Consider the following 26,469-nt stretch of genomic DNA (forward strand, 5'->3'; position numbering starts at 1 on the left):
AGTGTTTGATGGGACAGTGTAGAGGGAGCTTTACTCTGTATCTAACCCCCTGTACCTGCCCTGGGAGTGTTTGATGGGACAGTGTAGAGGGAGCTTTACTCTGTATCTAACCCCCTGTACCTGCCCTGGGAGTGTTTGATGGGACAGTGTAGAGAGAGCTTTACTCTGTATCTAACCCCCTGTACCTGCCCTGGGAGTGTTTGATGGGACAGTGAAGAGGGAGCTTTACTCTGTATCTAACCCGTGCTATACCTGCCCTGGGAGCGTTTGATGGAACAGTGTAGAGGGAGCTTTACTCTGTATCTAACCCGTGCTATACCTGCCCTAGGAGTGTTTGATGGGACAGTGTAGAGGGAGCTTTACTCTGTATCTAACCCCGTGCTGTACCTGCCCTGGGAGTGTTTGATGGAACAGTGTAGAGGGAGCTTTACTCTGTATCTAACCCCCGTGCTGTACCTGCCCTGGGAGTGTTTGATGGGACAGTGTAGAGGGAGCTTTACTCTGTATCTAACCCCCGTGCTGTACCTGCCCTGGGAGTGTTTGATGGGAAAGTGTAGAGGGAGCTTTACTCTATCTAACCCGTGCTGTACCTGCCCTGGGAGTGTTTGATGGGACAGTGTAGAGGGAGCTTTACTCTGTATCCAAACCGAATACTTGGCATGAGGCTTTTTTGGAATGGGACGGACAGACGGGAGAACTGAAGGAAAACCAAAGAAGTAATCTGCCTTAGAAACAAGACCCCATTGATAAGATACAAAATGACAACGTTTTCACATTCCGCTCACACACCAAGTAGAAGGATACGGGTTGCTGAACATTCTCTTTAGATCCACCTTCTCTTTACAGTATGGGCAGGTCTGTTTCTTTCCCACGATGCACCACCCTCGGATACAGAATTCATGGAACCTGGAGAACAGCGATTAAGGAAAACACAGCACAGCCTCCTAGGATAGCCGACCTGGAACAGCGTAGAAGGTTTAACAGCAACTTTGAGCATTTCTGCTGAACAGAATGGGAGTGGGGTTCGAATTTAAAGTTCTCATCCTTGTTTTCAAATCTCTCCATGGCCCTCGCCCCTCCCTATCTCTAATCTCTTCCAGCCCCACAAACCCCCCAAGATCTCTGCGCTCCTCCAATTCTGGCCTCATGAACACAGCAGGTGTGCAAGGATAGGCTGAGAACGATAAGAGAAGAGTTTCTCAAGTGGACAGGGGGTAGAGAGGATAGGAAGCGTTTGGGGAAGGGTTCGAGATAAGACAATCCCCATGCTTGGTTTCAAACCCAGGTCCCAACCAAGAAAGGCACAAGAGTTTTCCCAGATTTTTCCCCCCAATTGGCCAGGGTTTTTAATCTGTTTGTTGCCTCTCCCAGGAGATCGCATGGCTCCGGGTGGGGTGGAATGTAAAGTGCTGCGTGAGGCGGACTGGTTGGGCCGGGTGCTCTTTGCCGTTCCGCCATTGTCCATAGGTTTATATGTAACCTTCAGGGCTGCTGACCGAGGGCCGTGCGGCTCTTTGTCGGCCGGCGCGGACACAATGGGCCGAAATGGCCTCTGTCTGCCCTGTAAATTTCTATGTTTCGCATGCCGTGTGGGCCAGAGGCACATCATTACCGGCAACGTGAACAAACAGTGAAGCTTTTCTGGTCAACAACTGCAGGGATTCTATAGGGGAAAGATCAACGGGGTTTTCTGCCAAGTCACAGTTAGATATTACTTCCCAAACACACTCACATTCAGAAAAACAAAGCAAATTGTGACATTATAAATTTAAAAAAAATCTTGTGACTAAAAGCAAAAGCACAGAGTGAAAGACTTTATGGCAGCCCACTGGTGAAATGGCCAAGTCCGTCCACACAAACTTCCCTTGCAATGAGAAAATTACATAAATCTTTAGCGTCGAAACAAAAATCAGCAAATGAACCGGACGCCACGGCACTGCGCAGAACGGGAAGGCGCTGGATTCAACGTCTGCGCAGGAATGTTCAGCCGCTCCCAGCCCAGGAAGCAGGTTGGGGAACTGCAATGTGTCTCAGTGCCCAGCCGGTGTGGTCGGGGGAGCAGGAGGGAGGGAAATCCGCCAGGGTTCCGATCACTGACAGCAATCCAGGGGACACCTGCTGGAAGGGGTGGGTGTGGTGGACACAGGAACAGGAGGTGGCCATTCGATCGGTTCCACCACTCAAGTAGATCTTGGCTGATCTGTATCTTCTCCACATCTACCCGCCTTGGTTCCATAACCCTTGCCTAATGAAAATACAGCGATCTCCGTCTTGAAAGCTCCAATTGACCGCCAGCCCCAGCAGCTTTTGTGTGAAGAAGTGCTTCCTCACATCACCCCTCAACGGCCTGGCTCTAAGTTTAAGATTACGCCCCCTTGTTCTGGACTTACCCCACCAGAGGGAATAGTTCCTCTCTACTCTAATCGAATCCTTTTCATCATTTTAAACAACTCAACCCAAGGAAATACAAGTTTATGTAACGGATAGGGAGGGTATGGAGGTGGGGGCGAGGGGAGGATAGGGGGTGGATCAGAGAGGAGGATAGGGAGGTGGGGCGGATGAGAAGAATTACTTTATCCTCTTCCCAGGAGGAGGTCTCGCCGCACGGGCAGTCGTTCTGGGATTATAGAAATTTACAGCAAGGAAGGAGGCCATTCGGCCCATCGTGTCCACGCCGGCCGACCAAGAGCTATCCAGCCTAATCCCACTTTCCAGCTCTCGGTCCGTAGCCCTGTAGGTTACGGCACTTCAAGTGCACATCCAAGTACTTTTTAAATGTGGTGAGGGTTTCTGCCTCTACCACCCTTTCAGGCCGTGAGTTCCAGACCCCCACCTCCCTTTGGGTGAAGACATTTTCCCCTCAAATCCCCTCTAAACCTCCTATCAATTACTTTAAATCTATGCCCCCTGGTTGTTGACCCCTCTGCTAAGGGAAATAGGTCCTTCCTATCCACTCTATCTAGGCCCCTCATAATTTTAAACACCTCAATTAAATCTCCCCTCAGCCTCCCCTCCTCTGTTGCAAAGAAAACAATCCCAGCGTATGCAATCTTTCCTCAAAGCTAAAATTCTACAGTCCAGGCAACATCCTCGTAAATCGCCTCTATACCCGTTCACATCTTTCCTGTAATATGGTAACCAGAACTGCACGCAGTACTCTAGCTGTGGCCTAACCAGTGTTTTATGTAGTTCAAGCATAACGTCCCTGCACTTGTACTCTATGCCTCGGCTAATAAAAGGAAAGTATCCCGTATGCCATCTTAACCACCTTATCCACCTGGCCTGCCACCTTCAGGGATCTGTGGACCTGCACTCCAAGATCTTTTTGTTCCTTCAAAGGGTCAGCTGCCCAGACGCAGCAGTCCAGGGGCCAAATGCAATGCCTCGTTCCTGCCTCTCTGCGGACTGACCTCAGCCCACGCAGCATCCCTACACCTTGCAGAGAGAGAGAAGTGTTCTCATAAGAACATAAGAAATAGGAGGAGTAGGCCATACGGCCCCTCGAGCCCGCTCCGCCATTCAAGAAGAACATGGCTGATCCGATCATGGACTCAGGTACACTTCCCTGCCCACTCTCCATAACCCGTTATTCTCTTATCGGTTAAGAAACTGTCGATCTCGGTCTTAAATTTATTCAATGTCCCGGTTTCCACAGCTCTCTGAGGCAGCGAATTCCACAGATTTACAACCCTCTGAGAAGAAATTCCTCCTCATCTCAGTTTTAAATGGGTGGCCCCTTATTCTAAGATTATGCCCTCTAGTTCTAGTCTCCCCCATCAGTGGAAACATCCTCTCTGCATCCACCTTGTCAAGCCCCCTCATAATCTTATACATTTCGATAAGATCACCTCTCATTCTTCTGAATTCCAATGAGTAGAGGCCCAACCTACTCAACCTTTCCTCATAAGTCAACCCCCTCATCCCCGGAATCAACCTAGTGAACCCTCTCTGAACTGCCTCCAAAGCAAGTATATCCTTTCGTAAATATGGAAACCAAAACTGCACGCAGTGTTCCAGGTGTGGCCTCACCAATACCCTGTATAACTGTGGCAAGACTTCCCTGCTTTTATATTCGTTTTGACAAGTATCAGGCTCGGCTCAATGCCGTATCTCCCGCCTTGCGAAGGATACACGTGGTTGCAGGAGAGCTTGTACGTATTTTCTATGATGCCTTCCTCGTTGACGTCCACAAAGATTTTCTGTCCACAGACCGCACAGATCTCATTGGAGAGGTGTTTGGTTGGCATCCCTGATGCACAGTAGTACTGCAACACACAACAGACACTTTAAAAGCCTCTAACAACAGGTAAATTGGCACAGTGCTCGGAGGAACCAGTTGTTACATTACAACAGCGACTGCACTTCAAAAGTATTTCTTTGGCTGTAAAGACCCTAGGTCGTGGGAGGCACTATAGAAAGGCAAGTATTTTTTTTTATGTTTATCGTATCTCAAACGCCCTAAAACACCGCGTACAGTGAATTATTTTGAAATGCAGCCATCTTGTGCAGGGGGAGAATCGTACAAACAGCAATGGGAGAAATGTCCAATGAACCTGTTTTTGGTGGTGTTGGTTGAACGTTGGCCCAGGACACTGGGAGAACTCCCCCAACTCTTCGCATAGGGCCATGGGATCTTTAATCTTCACCTGAAGCTTCGGTAGGGGAAGGGGAGAGCCTGGTGTAAGAACGAGCTATGTCTCTGCGGCCACCACGCACCCCCCCCCCCCCCCACCCCAGCACTGCGCTGGAGTGTCAACCAAACCCCGGAGACACGTGGAATACTGGGCATCTCTGGGGAGGGGAGAGGCGGGGATGAAGAGGGGGCACTTTCTGAGCAGTACACCACAATGACAATAGTCCATTCCATGGGTCCGTGCACACAATCCCAAGTGCCCCATTTCCAAACTCAACTCAGCCTTCAGATAAACTAACGCCTGATGGGACATAGTTTAGTCTTCAGAGATGTTGCCTATCAACATGCAACAGTGTTAATCCCTCATTGAGATGTGTGCATGTGGAGGAAAACAAATTCATCACAATCTACGTCAACTCGGGGATCAAAGTTAGGACGCTCCTAGTGACTCAATGTCGTCTTTTACCAGACAACGATAGAAAATAAGGGCCTTTGGGACAAGGTACAGGAAAAAGAAAAAAAAGACTTGGATTTTTACAGCGCCTACCTCGACCTCAGGACCCCAAGCGCTTTACAGCCAATTAATTACTTTTTGAAGTGTAGTCACTGTTATAATGCAGGAAAGGCGGCAGCCAATTTGCACACAGCAAGCTCCCACAAACAACAATGACCAGATAATCTGTTTTACTGATGTTGATTGAGGGATAAACATTGTCCCACGACACCAGGGAGAACTCCCCTGTTCTGTTTTGAAATAGTGTCATGGGATCTTTTATGTCCACCCGAGAGAGCAGACGGAGCCTTGGTTTAACGCCTCATCTGAAAGACTGCCACTCCGACAGCGCGGCGCTCCCTCAGGACTGCCCCTCCGACAGTGTGGCACTCCCTCAGCACTGCCCCTCCGACAGCGCGGCGCTCCCTCAGGACTGCCCCTCCGACAGCGCGGCGCTCCCTCAGGACTGCCCCTCCGACAGCGCGGCGCTCCCTCAGGACTGCCCCTCCGACAGTGCGGCGCTCCCTCAGGACTGCCCCTCCCACAGCGCGGCGCTCCCCCAGCACTGCACTGGGAGTGTCAACCTAGATTATGGGCTTAAGTCTCTGGAGTGGGCCTCGAGCCCACGATACTCAGACGAGTGTGCTACCCACTGAGCCACGGCGGACACTAGGAAAGTGCTCAGCTTCAATGGAACTGTAGCCCCAGTACAGGAGAGCAGTAAAAAGTCACAAGGATCATGGGCGAGAATTAGCTCAAATTCCCCTTTTTTCATTTCACAGATTGCTTAGACTCTTCTCCACTACCCAAGGAAGTGATTGAGGCAAAGTTTAGATGCTTTCAAAAAAGGAAACTAGACAAGAGAAAAGGGAATAGAAAGATATGCTGAAAGGCTGCGATGAGGTAGATGGAGTGGGAAGAGACTCGCATGGAGCTAACACCAGCACAGACTAGTTGGGCCGAACGACCTATTTCTGTGCTGTACATTCTATGTATGTAAAAAGAAAGTAATTGATCAGCGTTAAATTATGGTTTAGCCTAAGCCAGGGCACTGTTTGACTGAGGAGCTTGTTGGTTTTTTTTATATCACAACCTGCATACTTGAAAATATTTTATTACGTATTCCATACAACAACTTATATTATTAATGAACATCCCAAGACGCTTCACAGGAGTGTCATAAGACAGAAATTTGACACTGAGCCACATAAGGAGCTATTAGGACAGACGACCAAAAACTTAGTCAGAGGTAAGTTTTAAGGAGCGCCTTGTAGAGGTAGAGAGGTGGAGAGGTTTTAGGAATTTCCAGGGCTTGGGGCCCAGGCAGCTGAAGGCACGGCCGCCGATGGTGGAGCGATTATAATCAGGGATGCTTAAGAGACTGGAATTGGAGGAGTGCAGACATCTCGGGTGGGGGGGGGGGGGGCTGGAGGAGATTACAGAGATGGGGAGGGGCGAGGGCCATGGAGGGATTTGAAAATAAGGATGAGAATTTTAAAATCGAGGCGCTGCTTAACCGGAAGCCAATGTAGGTCAGCGAGCACAGGGGGTGATGAGTGAATAGGACTGCGTGAGTTAGGCCACGGGGCAGCCAAGTTTTGGATGACCTCAAGTTTACGTAGGGTAGACTGGGAGGCCAGCCAGGAGTGCGTTGGAGTAGTCAAGTCTCGAGGTAACAAAGGTGTGGATGAAGGTTTCAGCAGATGAGCTGAGGCAGGGGCGGAGATGGACAAGAATGCAGTGGCACTTGTGTGTCACCTTTCTCATCTTTAGGACTTCCCAAAGTGCTTCACAATCAATGAATTACTTTTGAAAGGTAGCTTACTGATATAGGCAAAGATAGCAGCCAATTTTCACACAGCAAGTCCAGTGACCAGTTTGTGTGTTTTTGGAGGTCTTGGTTGAGGGATAAAAGGTTGGAAAAAAAACATTGGTGCTACCCTCGGAATAATGCCGAGAGATCTTTGATGTTCAACGAGACCGATTTAATAGCTCATCCAAAGGATGGCCCCTCTGACAGTGCAGTGCTGCACTGCAGTAGCAGCTTAGATTACACGCTCCAGTCTCAGTCTTCTGGCTGAGCGGTGAGTGTGATACTATTAAGTCAAACTGTGTAGGGTCATAACAGAATAATTTAATTTCATTTTAATTTAATTTAATGTCCTGGTTATCTCTCGACTCGACTATTGCAACATTCTCCTGGCTGGCCTTCCACCTTCCGTAAAGTTCAGCTCATCCAAAACTTTGCTGTCCGTATTTTAACTTGCACCAAGTCCCATTCTCCCATCACCCCTGGGCTCGATGACCTACATTGGCACAATTTTAAAATTCTTCTCGTGTTCAAATTCCTCCATATTCTCTGTAGACTCCTCCAGCCCTGCAACCCTCCGAGATGGAGTCAGGCTCCCTCTAATGCCCTAACAATGTAACTTCACAATTGATCCACAAAGTATTTAATTCCTTAACACCGATATTTACCGTTGAACATATGAAAGAGACAGGCAGGGAAAGCCCAGCTGGTCCATCAAGCCCGTGCTATTCAGTCACCAAGAATCACGGCCCTCAATGGCCCGCACCCATCAGCAGCCGTGTAATCTCATTTTAAAAATTCTCATCCTTATTTTTCAATCGCTCCATAGCCTCGCCCCTCCCTATCTCTGTAACCTCCTCCAGCCCCTACACCCCTTCCTATCTCTGTAACCTCCTCCAGTCCCTACACCCCTCCCTATCTCTGTAACCCCCTCCAGCCCCTACACCCCTCCCCATCTCTGTAACCCCCTCCTATCTCTGTAACCTCCTCCAGTCCCTAACCCCTCCCTATCTCTGTAACCTCCTCCAGCCCCTAACCCCTCCCTATCTCTGTAACCTCCTCCAGTCCCTAACCCCTCCCTATCTCTGTAACCTCCTCCAGCCCTGCAACCCTCTGATCTTATCACTCTAATTGTGGCCTCTTGAGCATCCCTGATTTTAATCGCTCCACCATTGGCGGCCGTGCCTTCAGCTCCTAAGCTCTGGAATTCCCTCCCTAAACCTCTCCGCCTCTCTCCCCTTTAAGGTGCTCCTTAAAACGTATCTCCTTGACCAATCTTTTGGTCACCTGCCCCAATATCTCTTTATGTGGCTCGGTGTAATATCTCCAAGTTTGCAGATGACACTAAGCTGGGTGGCGGTGTGAGCTGTGAGGAGGATGCCAAGAGGCTGCTGGATGACTTGGACAGGTTAGGTGAGTGGGCAAATACATGGCAGATGCAGTATAATGTGGATAAATGTGAGGTTATCCACTTTGGTGGCAAAAACATGAAGGCAGAATATTATCTGAATGGCGGCAGATTAGGAAAAGGGGAGGTGCAACAAGACCTGGGTGTCATGGTTCATCAGCCATTGAAAGTTGGCATACAGGTACAGCAGGTGGTGAAGGCGGCAAATGGTATATTGGCCTTCATAGCTAGGGGATTTGAGTATAGGAGCAGGGAGGTCTTACTGCAGTTGTACAGGGCCTTGGTGAGGCCTCACCTGGAATATTGTGTTCAGTTTTGGTCTCCTAATCTGAGGAAGGATGTTCTTGCTATTGAGGGAGTGCAGCAAAGGTTCACCAGACTGATTCCTGGGATGGCAGGACTGACATACGAGGAGAGACTGGATCAACTGGGCCTGTATTCACTGGAGTTTAGAAGAATGAGAGGGGATCTCAGAAACATAAAATTCTGATGGGACTGGACAGGTTAGATGCAGGAAGAATGTTCCCGATGTTGTGGGGAAGTCCAGAACCAGGGGTCACAGTCTAAGGATAAGGGGTAAGCCATTTAGGACCGAGATGAGGAGAAACTTCTTCACTCAGAGAGTTGTTAACCTGTGGAATTCCCTGCCGCAGAGAGTTGTTGATGCCAGTTCATTGGATATATTCAAGAGGGAGTTGGATGTGGCCCTTATGGCTAAAGGCATCAAGGGGTATGGAGAGAAAGCAGGAATGGGGTACTGAAGTTGCATGTTCAGCCATGAAATTCTTGAATGGTGGTGCAGGCTCGAAGGGCCGAATGGCCTACTCCTGCACCTATTTTCTATGTTTCTATGTTAATTCCCTCCCTAAACCCCTCCGCCTCTCTCCCTTTTAAGATGCTCCTTAAAACCTACCTCTCTGACCAATCTTTTGGTCACCTGCACTAATATCTCCTTATGTGGCTCGCTGTCACAGTTTGTTTGATAATCGCTCCTGTGGAGCGCTGTGGGACGTTTCACTGTTAAAGGTATTGTATTGTTGTGGTTTTCTTTGCTCCATTAAGTTTGTGCTTTTATTGTGTTTTATGCGTCTTTTTATAATTTCTGAAAATCCGAAAACAAATGTAGGGGAGCTTCGATCTGGGATGTGCCAAATTTGTTTTCCTGACGCGCTGCTCAATGAGAAGCATGCGACACGTCTCAAATACAGTGTGTGCCCCGTCAACATGCAGTAAAACAGTCTGTTGGAGCAGTGTGGGAGAGAGGAGGAACACACATTAACAGATTCTAGATGTAACGTGTCCTGCGACTTTTGTATCTACAGTCAACGGCGCAAGAACGGTTTTAAGCTTGGGATTGCTACTCAGTTGGGCCAGCACAGCAGGATTGCAATACCTGCCCAAAATCAGGGAGCTCTGGCTAAACAGGACGGTTGAGTATATTCAAGACAGTGATCGATAGATTTTTGAATATTATGGGGAACATGGGATATGGGGATCGGGCAGGAAAGTGGAGTTGAGGTAGAAGATCAGCCATGATCTTATTGAATGGCGGAGCAGGCTCGAGGGGCCGGAATAGAAACATAGAAAATAGGTGCAGAAGCAGGAATGCTCTCTAGTTGGTTCCTCGACATATTGGTCTCGAAAACCATCCCTTATACACTCCAAGAAATCCTCCTCCATAGCATTGCTACCAGTTTGGTTAGCCCAATCTATATATTAAAGTCACCCATGATAACTGCTGTACTTTTATTGCACGCATCCCTAATTTCCTGTTTGATGCCATCCCCAACCTCACTACTACTGTTTGGTGGTGTACACAACTCCCACTAGCGTTTTCTGTCCTTTGGTGTTCCGCAGCTCCACCCATACCGATTCCACATCATCCAGGCTAATGTCCTTCCTTACTATTGCGTTAATCTCCTCTTTAACCAGTAATGCTACCCCACCTCCTTTTCCTTTCTGTCTATCCTTCCTGAATGTTGAATACCCCTGGACGTTGAGCTTCCAGCCTTGGTTACCTTGGAGCCATGTCTCCGTAATCCCAATTGCATCGTATCCGATAATAGCTACCTGCGCAGTATTACAAATCCATCTTATTACGAAAGCTCCTCGCATTGACACTCAGCCTTTGGGCTTGTTTTTTTAAACACTCTATCCTTTTAGAATTATGTTGTAATGTGACCGTTTGATTTTTTTCCCTTGATTTCTCTGCCCTCCACTCTTACTTTTCTCCTTCCTATCTTTTTGCTTCTGCCCCCTTTTAACTTCCTTCTGCCTCCCTGCATAGATTCCCATCCCCCTGCCATATTAGTTTAACCCCTCCCCAACAGCACTAGCAAACATTCCACCTAGGACATCGGTTCCGGTCCTGCCCAGGTGCAGACCGTCCGGTTTGTACTGGTCCCACCTCCCCCAGAACCTGTTCCAATGTCCCAGGAATTTGAATCCCTCCCCCTTGCACCATTCCTCAAGCCACGTATTCATTTGAACTATCCTGCTATCCTGAGATTACTACCTTTGAGGTCCTACTTTTTAAATTTAACTCCTAGCTCCCTAAATTCAGCTTGTAGGACCTCATCCCGTTTTTTTACCTATATCATTGGTACCTATATGCAAGACAGCTGGCTGTTCACCCACCCTCTCCAGAATGCCCTGCAGCCACTCCAAGACATCCTTGACCCTTGCACCAGGGAGGCAACATACGTTCCTGGAGTCTCCATTGCGGCCGCAGAAACGCCCATCTATTCCCCTTACAATAGGATCCCCTATCACTATAGCCCACCCACTCTTTTTCCTGTCCTCCTGTGCAGCAGAGTCACCCATGGTGCCATGAACTTGCCTGCTGCTGCCTTCCCCCAACAGTATCCAAAGTGATATATCTGTTTTGGAGGGAGGTAACCGCAGGGGACCCCTGCACTAGCTACCTTCCCCTGCTCTTCCTGATGGTCACCCATTCCCTATCTGCCTGTGTAACCTTTACCTGCAGTGTGACCAGCTCACTAAACGTGCTATCCACGAGGTCCTCAGCATCGCGGATGCTCCAGAGTGAATCCATGCGCAGCTCCAGTGCCGCAATGCGGTCTGACAGGAGCTGCAGCTGGACACACTTCCCGCATACATAGTAGCCAGGGACGACTTCCCACATGGCACAGGAGTAGCATGACACGGCTCTGGGCTCTCCTGCCATGACTTGGCCCTTAAGATTAACTTAATCTGGCAACAATGCCAAAAGGTTTCCTACTGATAAGAAAAGAAAAATAAATGGCCTACTACTGCTCCTAATTCTTATGTTATGTTGAGAGGTGTGTGGAGGACTATTCCGAAAAGGAAGCGGAGAATACAGTTTAGATGTATTGGCCCTGGAGCAGGTGCAGCACAGATTCACCAGAATGGAACCAGGGTTAAATGTCAAGGGAAGGTTGTGTTCCCTGGAGTTTAGGTGGTGGAGGGGGTGATCTAATTGAGGTGTTTATGATTAAGGGATCCGACAGGGTAGATCAAGAGGAACTATTTCCTCTGGTGGTGGTTGGGTGGGGTGGGGGCACAATTCTAAAATTAGCGCCAGGCCTGCACAGGGGTGATGTCAGGAAGCACCTCTTCACACAAAGGGTGCAAGAAATCTGGAACTCTCTCCCAAAAGGCTGTGGATGCTAGGGGTCAATTGGAGCTTTCGAGACTGGGATCGATAGATTTTTGTGGGCAAGAGGTGTTGAGGGATATGGAGTAAAGGCAGGAAAATGGTGCCGAGCTACAGAGCAGCCAAAGCTCTGACTGAATGGCGGAACACACTCGAGGGGCTGAATGGCCTCCTCCTCCTGTCCCTATGAGGCGGCAAAACCTTTCACATCCACCGACACCTGGGAGTCCCTGGCCAAAGACCGCCCTAAGTGGAGGAAGAGCATCTGGGAGGGCGCTGAGCACCTCGCGTCTCGTCGCCGAGAGCATGCAGAAACCAAGCGCAGGCAGCGGAAGGAGCGTGCGGCAAACCAGTCCCACCCTCCCTTTCCCTCACTGTCTATCCCGCCAGTGACAGAGACTGTAATTCCCGTATTGGAATGTACAGTCACCTGAGAAAACTCACTTTTAGAGTGGAAGCAAGTCTTCCTCGATTTCGAGGGACTGCCTATGATGATGTACAGTGGGAGAGCATGTCAAGGTAATTTATACAGTTATACAGGCGGGCTACAGCTGATGACAGCGGCTGCCTCTGGGCTCACTTTACCCCTATTGTAGATGCCATGTAGTCCGCGCACATCTCTGCAAAGTCACGGCTTAGCACTCCGTAATACAATCCATAAAACAGAAGCGACACTCCAAAGTCCATTCCATCTTCTGGCTTTATTCTGCGAGGAAAAAGACAAACAGAAATCCTGTCAAACGCCATTCCTGGACACCCCTGAGTAAAGTTCAAGATAGAAATAACACTCATTTATACAGCGTTTTTCAGGATGTCCCAAAGCGCTTCACATTTAATGATTTACGTTTGACGTGTAGTCACTCTTGTAATGTACAGAGCGTCTGTAATTGTAAGTTAGCAGTTGTCTGATAAGAATATAAGCATTAGGAGAAGGAGTCGGCCATTCAGCCCCTCCTGCTCCTCTGCCATTCAATAAGATCACGGCTGATCTTCGACCTCAACTCCACTTTCCCGCCCGATCCCCATATCTCTTGTTTCGCCGAGAGTCCAAAAATCTATCGATCTCAGCCTTGAATATACTCAACGACTGAGCATCCACAGCCCTCTGGGGCAGAGAATTCCAAAGATTCACCACCCTCTGAGTGAAGTAATTTCTCCTCCTCAGTCTTAAATGGCCGACCCCTTATCCGGAGACTGTGACCCCCTGGTTCTAGACTCTCCAGCCCGGGGGGGAAAACATCCTCTCAGCATCTACCCTGTCAATCCCCTTCAGAATCGTGTGTGTTTCAACCCTCCTGTGAAGAGCTGTGGGAGTTTTTGAACTTTGGCTGTGCATGCCTTGTCAAATAGAAACTCTACCAGTGTATCTATTGAAGTTTCATTTAAATGAATCAACATTAACTGCTTCCCCCATCTCCCTAGGGAGCCTGTTCCATTGACTGACCACTTGCTCACTGAAATATCGTTTCCGCAGATTAGTTTTGAAATTACAACCCCCCTCCCCCCCCCCACGAGCCCCAACCCTTTCTGTGTGTCTTGGCCTGGGTGTGGATGGAGAGTTGTTGTCTGTGGAAAGAAAGACTTGCATTTATATAGCACCTTTCACGACCTTGCCACATCCCAAAGCATCTTACAGCCAATGAAATAATTTTTGAAGTGACTCACTGTTGTAATGTGGGAAACGCGGCAGCCAAACTGCGCACAGCAAGCTCCCACAAACAGTAATGTGACAATGACCCAGATAATCTTTTAGTTGTGTTGGTTGAGGGATAAATATTGGCCAAGACAACGGGGATAACTCCCCTGCTCTTTTTCGAAATAGTGCCGTGGGATCTTTTACATCCACCCGAGATCATATTGAATGGAGGTGCAGGCTCGAAGGGCCAAATGACCGACTCCGGCACCTATTTTCTATGTTTCTGTGAGAGGGCAGACGGGGCCTCGGTTTAACGTCTCATCCGAAAGTCGGCACCTCCGACAGTGCAGCGCTCCCTCAGTGATGCACTGGGAGTGTCAGCCTGGATTATGTGCTCAAGTCTCTGAAGTGGGACTTGAACCCACGACCTTCTGACTCGGGAGGCGAGAGTGCTGCCCACTGAGCCACGGCTGACACAGCAAGATGTGGCTGGTGCGAGGATGGAAGTATATTCTGAGTTTTGATTACCCTTTGGGAAACGGGGCTTATTTCTGCATTACTTTCCCTCCAGGTATTAAGTGGCCTCCTGTACCTAACCCCACTCATTCCACTGCACTTTTGGTGGCCTGCCCTGCAGACAAGATGAGGTAGGAGGAATAGAAAAACAGAACATTTTTTATGGGGAGAAACTATTTAAAGTTCGTGTTGAGAGAGATTTAGGTGTCCTAGTACAAGAAACAGTGTTAGCATGCAGGTACAGCAAGCAATTTGGAAAACAAGTGGCATTTTGGCCTTTAATGTTAAGGAGGTTGTAGTACAAGAGTAAGGAAGTCTTGCTACAATTGTACAGGGCTCTTGTGAGACTACGGCTGGGGTACTTATTTAAGGAAGTATATTACTTGCCTTCGAGGTTCACATGAGAGGGTTGTCCTATGATGAGACTGAGTAGATTGGGCCGATACTCTCTGGAGTTTAGAAGAATGAGAGGTGATCTCATTGAAACATACAAGATTCTGAGGGGGATTGACAGGGTAGATGCTAAGAGGTTGTTTTCCCCGGGATGGAGAGTCTAGAACCAGGGGTCACACAGTCTCAGGATAAGGGGTCGGCCATTTAGGACTGAGATGAGGAAGAATTTCTTCACTCAGAGGGTGGTGAATCTTTGGAATTCTCTGCCCCCAGAGGGCCGTGGAGGCTCAGTCGCTGAGTATATTCAAGGCTGAGAGCAATAGATTTCTGGACTCTTGGGGAAATCGAGGGATATGGGGACAGAGCGGGACAGTGGAGTTGAGATCGAAGATCAGTCGTGATCATATTGAATGGCAGAGCAGGTTCAAGGGTCGTGTGTGGCCTACTTCTGCTCCTATTTCTTATGTTTTTATGAACTCCAACAGCTCTGCATTGCGGCTTTGCCCGCACTGTTCAAGTCCTCTCGCCTTAACGATTCTTCATCTCTGATGCTTTCAGAGCTTTAAACAGTTCCAGTGGAACCAATTAAACGAGGGGTGGGGGCCGGGGGGGGGGGGGGGGGGGGGGGGGGGAGTCGTTTGGAACCGGAAGCACAGAGTTTTTTTTTGCAGGTTCTCTTCAACCCTCCCAGCCAGCAGCAGGATCCGAGACGCCTCTCCCCTGTGGCCACTTGTGTTCAGCTCCTGCAGCTGTGCCACGTATCAACATTGGCTCACACCAAGCGTCAGGCGCAGACAGCTCCATCTGCAGGCTGGGCGGCTTCATTACAGCTCCAGTGGAACGATGGAAAAGTACCCACAGCAAATGACAGGCAGAAACAAATCATTCAACCGCAACCGGTCTGTGCCGGTATTTATGCTCCACACCAGCCTCATCCCACACCTTACTTCATCTCACCCCATCAGCACGTCCTTCTGGATGCTAAGAGGCTGCAGGGGGACTTGGACAGGTTAGGTGAGTGGGCAAATGCATGGCAGATGCAGTATAATGTGGATAGGTGTGAGGTTATCCACTTTGGTGGCAAAAACAGGACGGCAGATTATCTAAATGGTGACAGATTAGGAAAAGGGGAGGTGCAACGAAACCTGGGTGTCATGGTACATCAGTCATTGAAAGTTGGCATGCAGGTACAGCAGGAAGTGAAGAAGGCAAATGGCATGTTGGCCTTCATAGCGAGGGGATTTGAGTATAGGAGCAGGAAGGACTGACTGCAGTTGTACAGGGCCTTGGTGAGGCCACACCTGGAATATTGTGTTCAGTTTTGGTCTCCTCACCTGAGGATGGTCGTTCTTGCTATTGAGGGAGTGCAGCGAAGGTTCACCAGACTGATTCCCAGGAATACTGGACTGACATGAAAAAAGACTGGATCAGCTAGGCTTATACTCACTGGAGTTTAGAAGGATGAGAGGGGATCTCATAGAAATATAAAATTCTGACGGAACTGGACAGGTTTGATGCAGGAAGAATGTTCCCGATGTTGGGGAAGTCCAGAACCAGGGGGTCACAGTCTAAGGATAAGGGGTAAGCCATTTAGAACTGAGATGAGGAGAAACTTCTTCACTCAGAGTTGTGAACCTGTGGAATTCTCTACCACAGAAAGTGTTGTCAGTTCATTGGACATATTCAAAAGGGAGTTAGATGTTAGGCTAAAGGGATCAAGGGGTAATGGACAGAAAGCAGGGGTGGGGTACTGAAGTTGCATGATTAGCCATGATCATATTGAATGGTGGTGCAGGCTCGAAGGGCCGAATGGCCAACTCCTGCACCTATTTTCTATTCGCTTCTCCCTCATGTGTTTATCCAGCTTCCCCTTAAATGCATCGATACTATTCACCTCAACCCCTCCCCGTGGTAGTGAGTTCCACATTTTCACCCCTCTCTACCCTTAGAGTAAAGAAGTTTCTGTTGAATTCTCTATTGGACTTACTAGTGACTATCTTATATCTCCAATGTGAGGCGTCGAAAAGCATGACGGGTTTTGATGGAGGGAATAAGGAGAATAAGGAGAATAAGGAGAATAAGGAGAATAAGGAGAATAAGGAGAATAAGGAGAATAAGGAGAATAAGGAGAATAAGGAGAATAAGGAGAATAAGGAGAATAAGGAGAATAAGGAGAATAAGAATAAGGAGAAACTGCTACCAGCAGCAGATGCGTCAGTAACCAGATGGACACAGATTTAATGTGATTGGCAAAAGAACCAGAGGCAACATGCGGAAACATTATTATTTTTTTTAATGCTGCGAATTGGGATCTGGAACGCGCTGCCTGAAAGGGTGGTGAAAGTTGATTCAATAGTGACTTTCAAACGGGAATTGGTTAAAGGCTAGAAAGGAAAACAATTTCAGGGCTGTGGGGAAAGAGCAGGGGGGAGTGGGACTCTCCACAAATGGAAACATTTTCTCTACATCAACCCAGTCAAACCCTTTCATATTTTTAAAGATCTCTTTTCTAGAGAAAAGGGCCCCAAGCCTGTTCAGCCTTTCTCGACAGTTGTAACCGCTCAGTTCTGGTTATCATCCTTGTAAAACGTTTTTGTGCCTCCTCCAGATTGTTAATGCTGGAAATCTGAAATAATTGCAGATCCATTAGTGGGTGTGAAAGGCAAAGTTAGGGCGTAGACATTTCGTCAGAACCGCTCCCAATCTTTTCACTTTCCAAATGCCACAGAGTCTACAGCACAGAAACAGAAGCCTCCTCCCACCCCACTTTATCTGACCCCATCAACATATACTTCTAAAATGCTTTGCAGACCTGCTGTCTTATTTCATAAGAATTAGGAGCAGGAGTCGGCCATCAAGCCCCTCGAGCCTGCTCCGCCATTCAGTAACGTCATGGCTGATCTTCGACCTCAACACCACCTTCCCACCCCATCCCCATATCCCTCGATTCCCCTAGAGCACCACCACCTCCACGTTCCCCTCCCAGTCACACACCATCCTGACTGGGAAATATATCGGCCGTTCCTTCATCGTCGCTGGGTCACAATCCTGGAACTCCCTCCCTAACAGCACTGTGGGAGCACCTTCACCACACGGACTGCAGCGGTTCAAGGCGGCGTCTCACCGCCATCTTCTCAAGGGGCAAATTAGGGATGGGCAATAAATGCCGGCCTTGCCAACGATGCCCACATCCTGTGAATAAATTTTAAAAATATCTTTTCACCTCTGGGCCACTCTCTCTGAAAGGGCCGTATGGGTAAAGGAACGCAGTTCCGACTGCTCACAGCACAACCTTTCACTTAATTTAGCAACGCTTGGTCTGGTGACAGCTGATTTTTTTTTGTTTGTTAAGTCTTTGTACTCCGGATATGGGCATCGCTGGCAAGGCCAGCATTTATAGCCCGTCACCTAGTATTCCTGTGAAGCTGGAGTGGGCCCTCTCCTCGAACCACTGCAGTCCGTGAGGCGACAGTGCTCCCACAGAAGATCCTGCAAATCCCCTGGGAGGACAGATGCACCAATGTCAGCGTCCTCGATCAGGCCAACATCCCCAGCATCAAAGCACTGACCACACTTGATCAGCTCAGTTGGGCGGGCCACAATGTCCACATGCCCACATGCCCGACACAAGACTCCCAAAGCAAGTGCTCTACTCGGAACTCCTACACGGCAAGCGAGCCCCAGGTGGGCAGAGGAAACGTTTCAAGGACACCCTCAAAGCCTCCCTGATAAAGTGCAACATCCCCACCGACATCTGGGAGTCCCTGGCCAAAGAACGCCCTAAGTGAAGGAAGTGCATCCGGGAGGGCGCTGAGCACCTCGAGTCTCGTCGCCGAGAGCATGAAGAAACCAAGCGCAGGCAGCGGAAGGAGCGTGTGGCAAACCAGTCCCACCCTCCCTTTCCTTCAACCACTCTCTGTCCCACCTGTGACAGAGACTGTAATTCCCATATTGGACTGTTCAGTCACCTGAGAACTCACTTTTAGAGTGGAAGCAAGTCTTCCTCGATTTCGAGGGACTGCTCATGATTGATGGGGTAATGAAGATTTTTGACCCAGCGACATTGCTGTGCAGCATTGCAGCAACTTTGCTTTGCAGCACACCTCAAGATCACCAGCAGTGCTCAATCCAGACGGCGGCTCTCCAGGATAGAAACGTGTCCGTTCCTACGCAACAAACATTCCTGCTTTTGACAAGAGCAAAATTCTCACCCACCCATTTATTGTTCAAGTGCTTGTTCCATCAACCTGATTTTAAAATGTAAAAAAAAACATTATATGTGAATGCTCTTACCTAAATAATAAGTTTATACCAAAGAGGGTGAACATTACTCCAGCATAGCCCACGATCCCAGTCGCGTAGCTCAGTTTATAAAGTAGAAGAAACCATTTATAAACCAGCCTGCAATGAGAGAATTAAACAGAGACAATGTGTAAACAGATATGTCCAAGACAAATCAAACATGGAAAACTGTATCCCTAACCCTAACCCACACAAAGGTGAGATAGCCGATACAAGCTTCGGAAAGTTGCAGAGGAGGGGGCCACTAGACTTATTCTCAGTTTAAAGCATCTTAGTTATCAAGATAGGCTAAAAGAGTCAGGACTCTACACTTTAGAGAAGCGTAGGCTGTGGGGCCGATCTGATTGAGAGTCATAAGTTGACAGTTTGTTCTGATTAATAGGTTAGGGAGGACCAGGGAGGTCACAAATTTAAGTTGTATCAGGCCAGATCTAGGTGAGATGTCAGGAGATGGTTCTTGTCCCAGAGAATAGAGGATCTCTGGAACAGGCTGCGGTGGACGCTGATTCATAGAAACATAGAAAATAGGTGCAGGAGTAGGCCATTTGGCCCTTCGGGCCTGCACCACCATTCAATAAGATCATGGCTGATTATTCACCTGAGTACCCCTTTCCTGCTTTCTCTCCATACCCCTTGATCCCTTTAGCCGTAAGGGCCATATCTAACTCTCTCCTGAATATATCCATTGAACTGGCCTCAACAACTCTCTGCGGCAGGGAATTCCACAGGTTAACAACTCTCTGAGTCAAGAAGTTTCTCCTCATCTCAGTCCTAAATGGCTTACCCCTTATCCTTAGACTGTGACCCCTGGTTCTGGACTTCTCCAACATTGGGAACATTCTTCCTGCATCTAACCTGTCCAGTCCCGTCAGAATTTTATATGTTTCTATGAGATCCCCTCTCATCCTTCTAAACTTCAGTGAATAAAGGCCCAGTCGATCCAGTCTCTCCTCATATGTCAGTCCCGGGAATCAGTCTGGTGAACCTTCGCTGCACTCCCTCAATAGCAAGAATGTCCTTCCTCAGATTTGGAGACCAAAACTGAACACAATATTCCAGGCAAGGCCTCACCAAGGCCCTATAGAACGGCCGTAAGACCTCCCTGCTCCTACACTCAAAACCCCTAGCTATGAAGGCCAACATACCATTTGCCTTCTTCACCGCCTGCTGTACCTGCATGCCAACTTTCAATGACTGATGTACCAAGACACCCGGGTCTCATTGCACATCCCCTTTTCCTAATCTGCCGCCATTCAGATAATATTCTGCCTTCGTGTTTTTGCCACCAAAGTGGATAACCTCACATTTATCCACATTATACTGCAACTGCCATGCATTTGCCCACTCACTTAACCTGTCCAAGTCACCCTGCAGCCTCTTAGCGTCCTCCTCACAGCTCACACCGCCACCCAGTTTAGTGTCATCTGCAAACTTGGAGATAATACACTCAATTCCTTCATCCAAATCATTAATGTATATTGTAAAGAGCAGGGGTCCCAGCACTGAGCCCTGCGGCACTCCACTAGTCACTGCCTGCCATTCTGAAAAGGAACCGTTTATCCCGACTCTCTGCTTCCTGTCTGCCAACCAGTTCTCTATCCACGTCAGTACATTACCCCCAATACCATGTGCTTTAATTTTGCACACCAATCTCTTGTGTAGACCTTGTCAAAAGCCTTTTGAAAGTCCAAATACACCACATCCACTGGTTCTCCCTTGTCCACTCTGCTAGTTACATCCTCAAAACATTCCAGAAGATTTGTCAAGCATGATTTCCCTTTCATAAATCCATGTTGACTTGGACCGATCCTGTCACTGCTTTCCAAATGTGCTGTTATTTCATCTTTAATAACTGATTCCAACATTTTATCCCACTACTGATGTAAGGCTAACTGATCTATAATTACCCATTTTCACTCTCCCTCCTTTTTTTAAAAAGTGGTGTTACATTAGCTACCCTCCAGTCCATAGGAACTGATCCAGAGTCGATAGACTGTTGGAAAATGATCACCAATGCATCCAATATTTCTAGGGCCACTTCCTTAAATACTCTGGGATGCAGACTATCAGGCCCCGGGGATTTATCGGCCTTCAATCCCATCAATTTCCCTAACACAATTTCCCATCCAATAAGGATATCCTTCAGTTCCTCTTTCTCAATAGACCCTCGATCCCCTAGTATTTCCGGAAGGTTATTTGTGTCTTCCTTCGTGAAGACAGAACCAAAGTATTTGCTCAACTGGTCTGCCATTTCTTTGTTCCCCATTATAAATTCACCTGATTCTGACTGCAAGGGACCTAAGTTTGTCTTCACTAATCTATAGAAGCTTTTGCAGTTAGTTTTTATATTCCCAGCAAGCTTCCTCTCATACTCTATTTTCCCCCTCCTAATTAAACCCTTTTCCCCCCCCCCCCCCCCACCCTCTGCTGAATTCTAAATTTCTCCCAGTCCTCAGGTTTGCTGCTTTTTCTGGTCAATTTATATGCCTCTTCCTTGGATTTAACACTATCCTTAGTTGAGCCACCTTCCCCGTTTTATTTTTACTCCAGACAGGGATGTACATTGTTGAAGTTCATCCATGTGATCTTTAAATGTTTGCCATTGCCTATCTACTTTCAACATTTTAAGTATCACTCGCTAGTCTATTCTAGCCCATTCACGTCTCATACCATCGAAATTACCTTTCCTTAAGTTCAGGACCCTAGTCTGAGTTAACTGTGTCACTCTCCATCTTAATAAAGAATTCTACCATATTGTACAGGGCCTTGGTGAGGCCTCACCTGGAATATTCTGTTCAGTTTTGGTCTCCTAATCTGAGGAAGGACGTTCTTGCTATTGAGGGAGTGCAGCAAAGGTTCACCAGACTGATTCCAGGGATGGCTGGACTGACATATGAGGAGAGACTGGATCAACTGGGCCTTTATACACTGGAGTTTAGAAGGATGAGAGGAGATCTCATAGAAACGTATAAGATTCTGACGGGACGGGACAGGTTAGATGCGGGAAGAATGTTCGATGTTGGGGAAGTCCAGAACCAGGAGACACAATCTTAGGATAAGGGGTAGGCCATTTTGGACTGAGATGAGGAGAAACTTCTTCACTCAGAGAGTTGTTAACCTGTGGAATTCCCTGCCGCAGAGAGTCGTTGATGCCAGTTCATTGGATATATTCAAGAGGGAGTTAGATGTGGCCCTTATGGCTAAAGGGATCAAGGGGTATGGAGAGAAAGCAGGAAAGGGGTACTGAGGTGAATGATCAGCCATGATCATATTGAATGGTGGTGCAGGCTCGAAGGGCCAAATGGCCTACTCCTGCACCTATTTTCTATGTTTCTATGTTTCTATTATGGTCACTCTTCCCCAAGGGACCCCACACAAGATTGCTAATTAGTCCTTTCTCATTACACATCACCCAGTCTAGGATGGCCAGCCCTCTAGTTGGTTCCTCGATATATTGGTCCAGAAAACCATGCCTAATACACTCCAGGAAATCCTCCTCCACCGTATTCACTGAATTCCTTCAAGCAAGAGCGGGGCCCATTTCTGGCTGGGGCAGAGATCACCTCTTACAGAAGGGTAGGCACTGCAGGGAATTCAGGGCCAAAGTTTCCATCGCCTAGATTGATCGGAAAAGAATTTCCCCAGATTTTTCCCCCAAATCAGCCTGTTTTTTTTTTTTTGCTTGTCCCAGGGGATCACATGGTTTCTGGGTGGGGTGGGGTGGTTCTGTATTGTGATGCACAAGTTTATCGCAATTGTGTGGGACAGGCTGGATGGACCAGAGGGTCTTTGCCTGTCCGTCACTGTTCGCATGTACAATGAGTGTGGGCAAAGTGGAGCAGTGGCTGGTGTGGGCAGGTATACACCTGTGGGTGGGGGAAACCGAGCGCTGGCAGATTGGTGTCAGGGTTGTGAAGGGCAAGTTTAGGACAGACGTTGGGAAATAGTCCCTCGGTACTGCCTAGATTGCACGCTCAAAACGAAAAAAACTGGCATTTATATAGTGCCTTGCATGATTTCAGGATGCCAAAATAGTGGCCGTGGACTCTGTTTACATCTACTTGAGGGGGCACTCGGAGCTTCGGTTTAACGTCTCAGCCGAAAGACGGCACCTCCAACAGTGCGGGGGATAAGGCACTGGGACTGTCAGCCTGGATTGTGTGCCTGCGTGGAAGTCAGTTGAATGTCCAAAGCTGACAGAAAGATGTTTCAAAGGGTGGGATTCCCTGCCGCGGGCTTTTGCCTCGCACTCCGAGCACTGTACCTTGGCGTTGTTCTCTCCAGTGGCTTCCGCGTTGCCCGGAAAGTAATAAAGGCCGTGATCACGGAGAACAGCACCCAGATCACCAGGAACCTCCACCAGTGCAGCTTAGCTGTGAAATAGAGGGGTACAACCCACATCTGGAACAGTGTCACCAACTGCAGGAGATCAAAGACACAGGTTTAATGCTCACACACAATTGCACACCTGTAAGCAGGAGCCGGAGGAGAAAGATTACTTTTAAACAAACAATGAAGAAAGAGCAAATAGGATTCATACGGGGTGATTACAAGATCAGAAATAGGAGCAGGAGTCGGCCATTTGGCCCCTCGAGCCTGCTCCGCCATTCAATAAGATCATGGCTGATCCGATCATGGACTCAGCTCCACTTCCCCGCCCGTTCCCCATAACCCTTTATTCCCTTATCGCTCAAAAATTTGTCTCTCTGTCTTAAATATATTCAATGACCCAGCCTCCACAGCTCTCTGGAGCAGAGAATTCCACAGATTTACAACCCTCAGAAGAAATTCCTCCTCATCTCAATTTTAAATGGGCGGCCCCTTATTCTGAGACTATGTCCCCTAGTTTTAGTTTCCCCTATGAGTGAATATATCCTCTCTACATCCACCTCGTCGAGCCCCCTCATTATCTTATATATGTTTCGATAAGATCACCTCTTATTCTTCTGAATTCCAATGTGTATAAGCCCAACCTACCCTCATAAGTCAACCCCCTCATCTCTGGAATCAACCTAGTGAACCTTCTCTGAACTGCCTCCAATGCAAGTATATCCTTCAGATTGAGGAGTCTCTGATAAATCTACAGAGCAGCTGCACAGGACTGGAGGGAAACTGTTCCACCACCACCCTGAGGCTGTGGAGCGAACAGCTGAGTCCCTCCTTCTACCTGGGCCTTGCTTGCTCATTGTGTGCCCTGATGGAATTAACCCTCTTGAGATCTCCTATCACTGCGGTGTATTTGTTTGCTCTCACTACTCGAGACAAGCAACTCCTCAGCAGCACGGAACATATTTATATCGGCCCTGGAATGATTCTACATTTGTTATGGAAACCTTTCCAGTCACATCGTAGCATCCAAACAACCCGTACTCTCCTGCACACTGTTTGAGGTTTTTTTGGGATTCATTCTTGGGATGCGAGTGTCGCTGGCAAGGCTGGCATTTATTGCCCGTCCCTTAATTGCCCCTTAACTAAGAGGCTCGCTGGGCCACTTCAGAGGACAGTCAAGAGTCAACCACATTGTTGTGGGACTGGAGTCACATATAAGCCCTTTAAGGTAAGGGATCCTTAAAGGGACATTAATCTCAATCCAACAGCTTTATGCTCACTTTTACTGACAGGGATAGGAACAGGAGGAAGCCTTTCAGTCCCTCGAGGCTGTTACACAGGAACAGGAAGAAGCCCATTCAGCCCCTCAAGCCTGTTACACAGGAACAGGAGTCCCTCCAGCCTGTAACCGCCATTCAATTAGATCATGGCTGATCTGTATCTTAACTCCATCTACCTGCCTTGGTTCCATAAAGCTTAATAATACCCTTACCCAACAAAAATCTATCAATCTCTATCAATTGACCCTCAGCCTCTGGGGAGAGAGTTCCAGATTCCCAGCACCCTTTGTGTGAAGAAGTGCTTCCTGACATCACCCCTGAACGGCCGGGCTCTAATTTTAAGGTGACGCCCTCCTGTTCTGGACTCCCCCCACCAGAGGGAACAGTTTCTCTCGATCCACCCGATCGAATCCTTTAAACATCTCAATTAGATTACCCCTTGATCTTCTACACTCGCGGGAATACAAGCCCAGTCTGTCCTCGTGATTTAACCCTTTTAGCCCCGGTATCATCAGCAATATCAGCTCGAAAATCAGCACATTCAGTATCAGCTCCATCTGCGAGAGGACACCACTGCAGGTTGGGAGTATAAAGAGCTGGAGCAAGCCACTACAGCTTCCAGCACGAGGCGGTCCAAGTGTGCGACGACTTTGAGGTGGGCAACTGAGTGCCGTCAGCAAGGCCCAGGTCGCCGGTTAGAGCATGGGCTGGAACATTGGCGGGGCCCAGGCACAGTGGAGGAGCGGAAAGGTCGTAGCGGAGGTGCAGCGTATGGGGGCCCAGGAGAGGCGAGGGCCCGGGGGCAGCATGGGCCAGCCCACACTGCGATATGTGTGCGTACTAGGTCCGTGCAGCAGAGCAGGTCTCCAGTCATCCTGGCTAACCCTCGCCACTGGACCAAGACCTAGCTCTGTCAAGCCCGTGTGGTGGCTGGTGTGCAACGGCCATCACACGTTAAAAAAATCCACGCACAGGCATCTTCCACCCCTGGAGTTCAGGACCGGAACATCGGGTCCTTCACTGAAACATCTATGAACTCATCCTTTTTGGTGTGGAAGCAAGTCATCCTCGTTCGAGGGACCGCCTATGATAATCAGCAGAGTCAGTAATATCAGCTCTATAATCAGTACAGATACTGTCAGTAATATCAGCTCTATAATCAGTACCGATACAGTCAGTAATATCAGCTCTATAATCAGTACAGATACTGTCAGTAATATCAGCTCTATAATCAGTACAGATACTGTCAGTAATATCAGTTCTATAATCAGTACAGATACTGTCAGTAATATCAGCTCTATAATCAGTACAGATACTGTCAGTAATATCAGCTCTATAATCAGTACCGATACTGTCCAATATCTGCGATGCTCCCCGTCCGGGGCCAATATATCCTTCCTAAGGGGCGGGGCCCAGTGACCCCCCCAGATGGGTTCTGACCAGAGCTTTATTACAACTGAAGCATCACTTCCTCCTCTTTGTATTCCAGCTCACTTGAGACAAAAGCCAGCTTTTAATTTCCAGATTTAAAAAAAAAATTCTGCATTCAAATTCTCAAACTGCCCATGGTGGAATCTGAACTCTTGTTCTCTGGATTAGCCCAGTAATTTAACCTCTTACGCCGCACGACAGAAATACACCCTTACGTTGTAGGACCTGGCATGTCTCTGCTTCCACTGGACCAGAAGGATCTGTGCCATCACCAAGGTAACGATGAGAATGAGCACCATCTCTGCGTGCATCGCCTCGTGCCCGCGGTGTTTGGCGTGCATCCGCGCGTGTTCCACCCTGGAATAAAGCACAGTGCGGTCAATAGGAGGCCATTCAGCCCCTCGATCCAGCTCTGCCATTCAATTAGATCGTGGCTGATCTGTATCTTAACTCCACATACCCGCCTTGGCTCCGTAACCCTCAATACCCTTACCCGACAAGAAACTACTAATCTCAGTTTTGAAATTTTCTATTAACCCCCAGCCTCAACAGCTTTTTGGAGGGGTGTGTTCCAGATTTCCACTGCCCTTTGTGTGAAGCA

General features: G+C 48.3%; 1 protein-coding gene across 1 annotated transcript in view; it reads right to left on the reverse strand.

Annotated features, from left to right (window-relative positions):
• The window catches only part of LOC139275312 (E3 ubiquitin ligase Rnf121), a 39,189-nt gene extending 12,968 nt beyond the window's left edge, over positions 1–26,221 (reverse strand). The window contains exons 1-6 of the mRNA XM_070892600.1: positions 26,084–26,221; positions 23,093–23,247; positions 18,820–18,927; positions 12,567–12,687; positions 4,132–4,265; positions 805–906 (exon numbers count right to left, since the gene is read on the reverse strand). Of these exons, the coding sequence (XP_070748701.1) occupies positions 805–906; positions 4,132–4,265; positions 12,567–12,687; positions 18,820–18,927; positions 23,093–23,247; positions 26,084–26,209 (746 nt within the window). The 5' untranslated portion in view covers positions 26,210–26,221. The remainder of the gene's footprint in view (positions 1–804; positions 907–4,131; positions 4,266–12,566; positions 12,688–18,819; positions 18,928–23,092; positions 23,248–26,083) is intronic.
• Positions 26,222–26,469: the final 248 nt, after the last annotated feature.

This window comes from Pristiophorus japonicus, chromosome 10 (genome assembly GCF_044704955.1).
Source record: "Pristiophorus japonicus isolate sPriJap1 chromosome 10, sPriJap1.hap1, whole genome shotgun sequence".
NCBI classification, from domain to species: Eukaryota; Metazoa; Chordata; class Chondrichthyes; family Pristiophoridae; genus Pristiophorus; species Pristiophorus japonicus.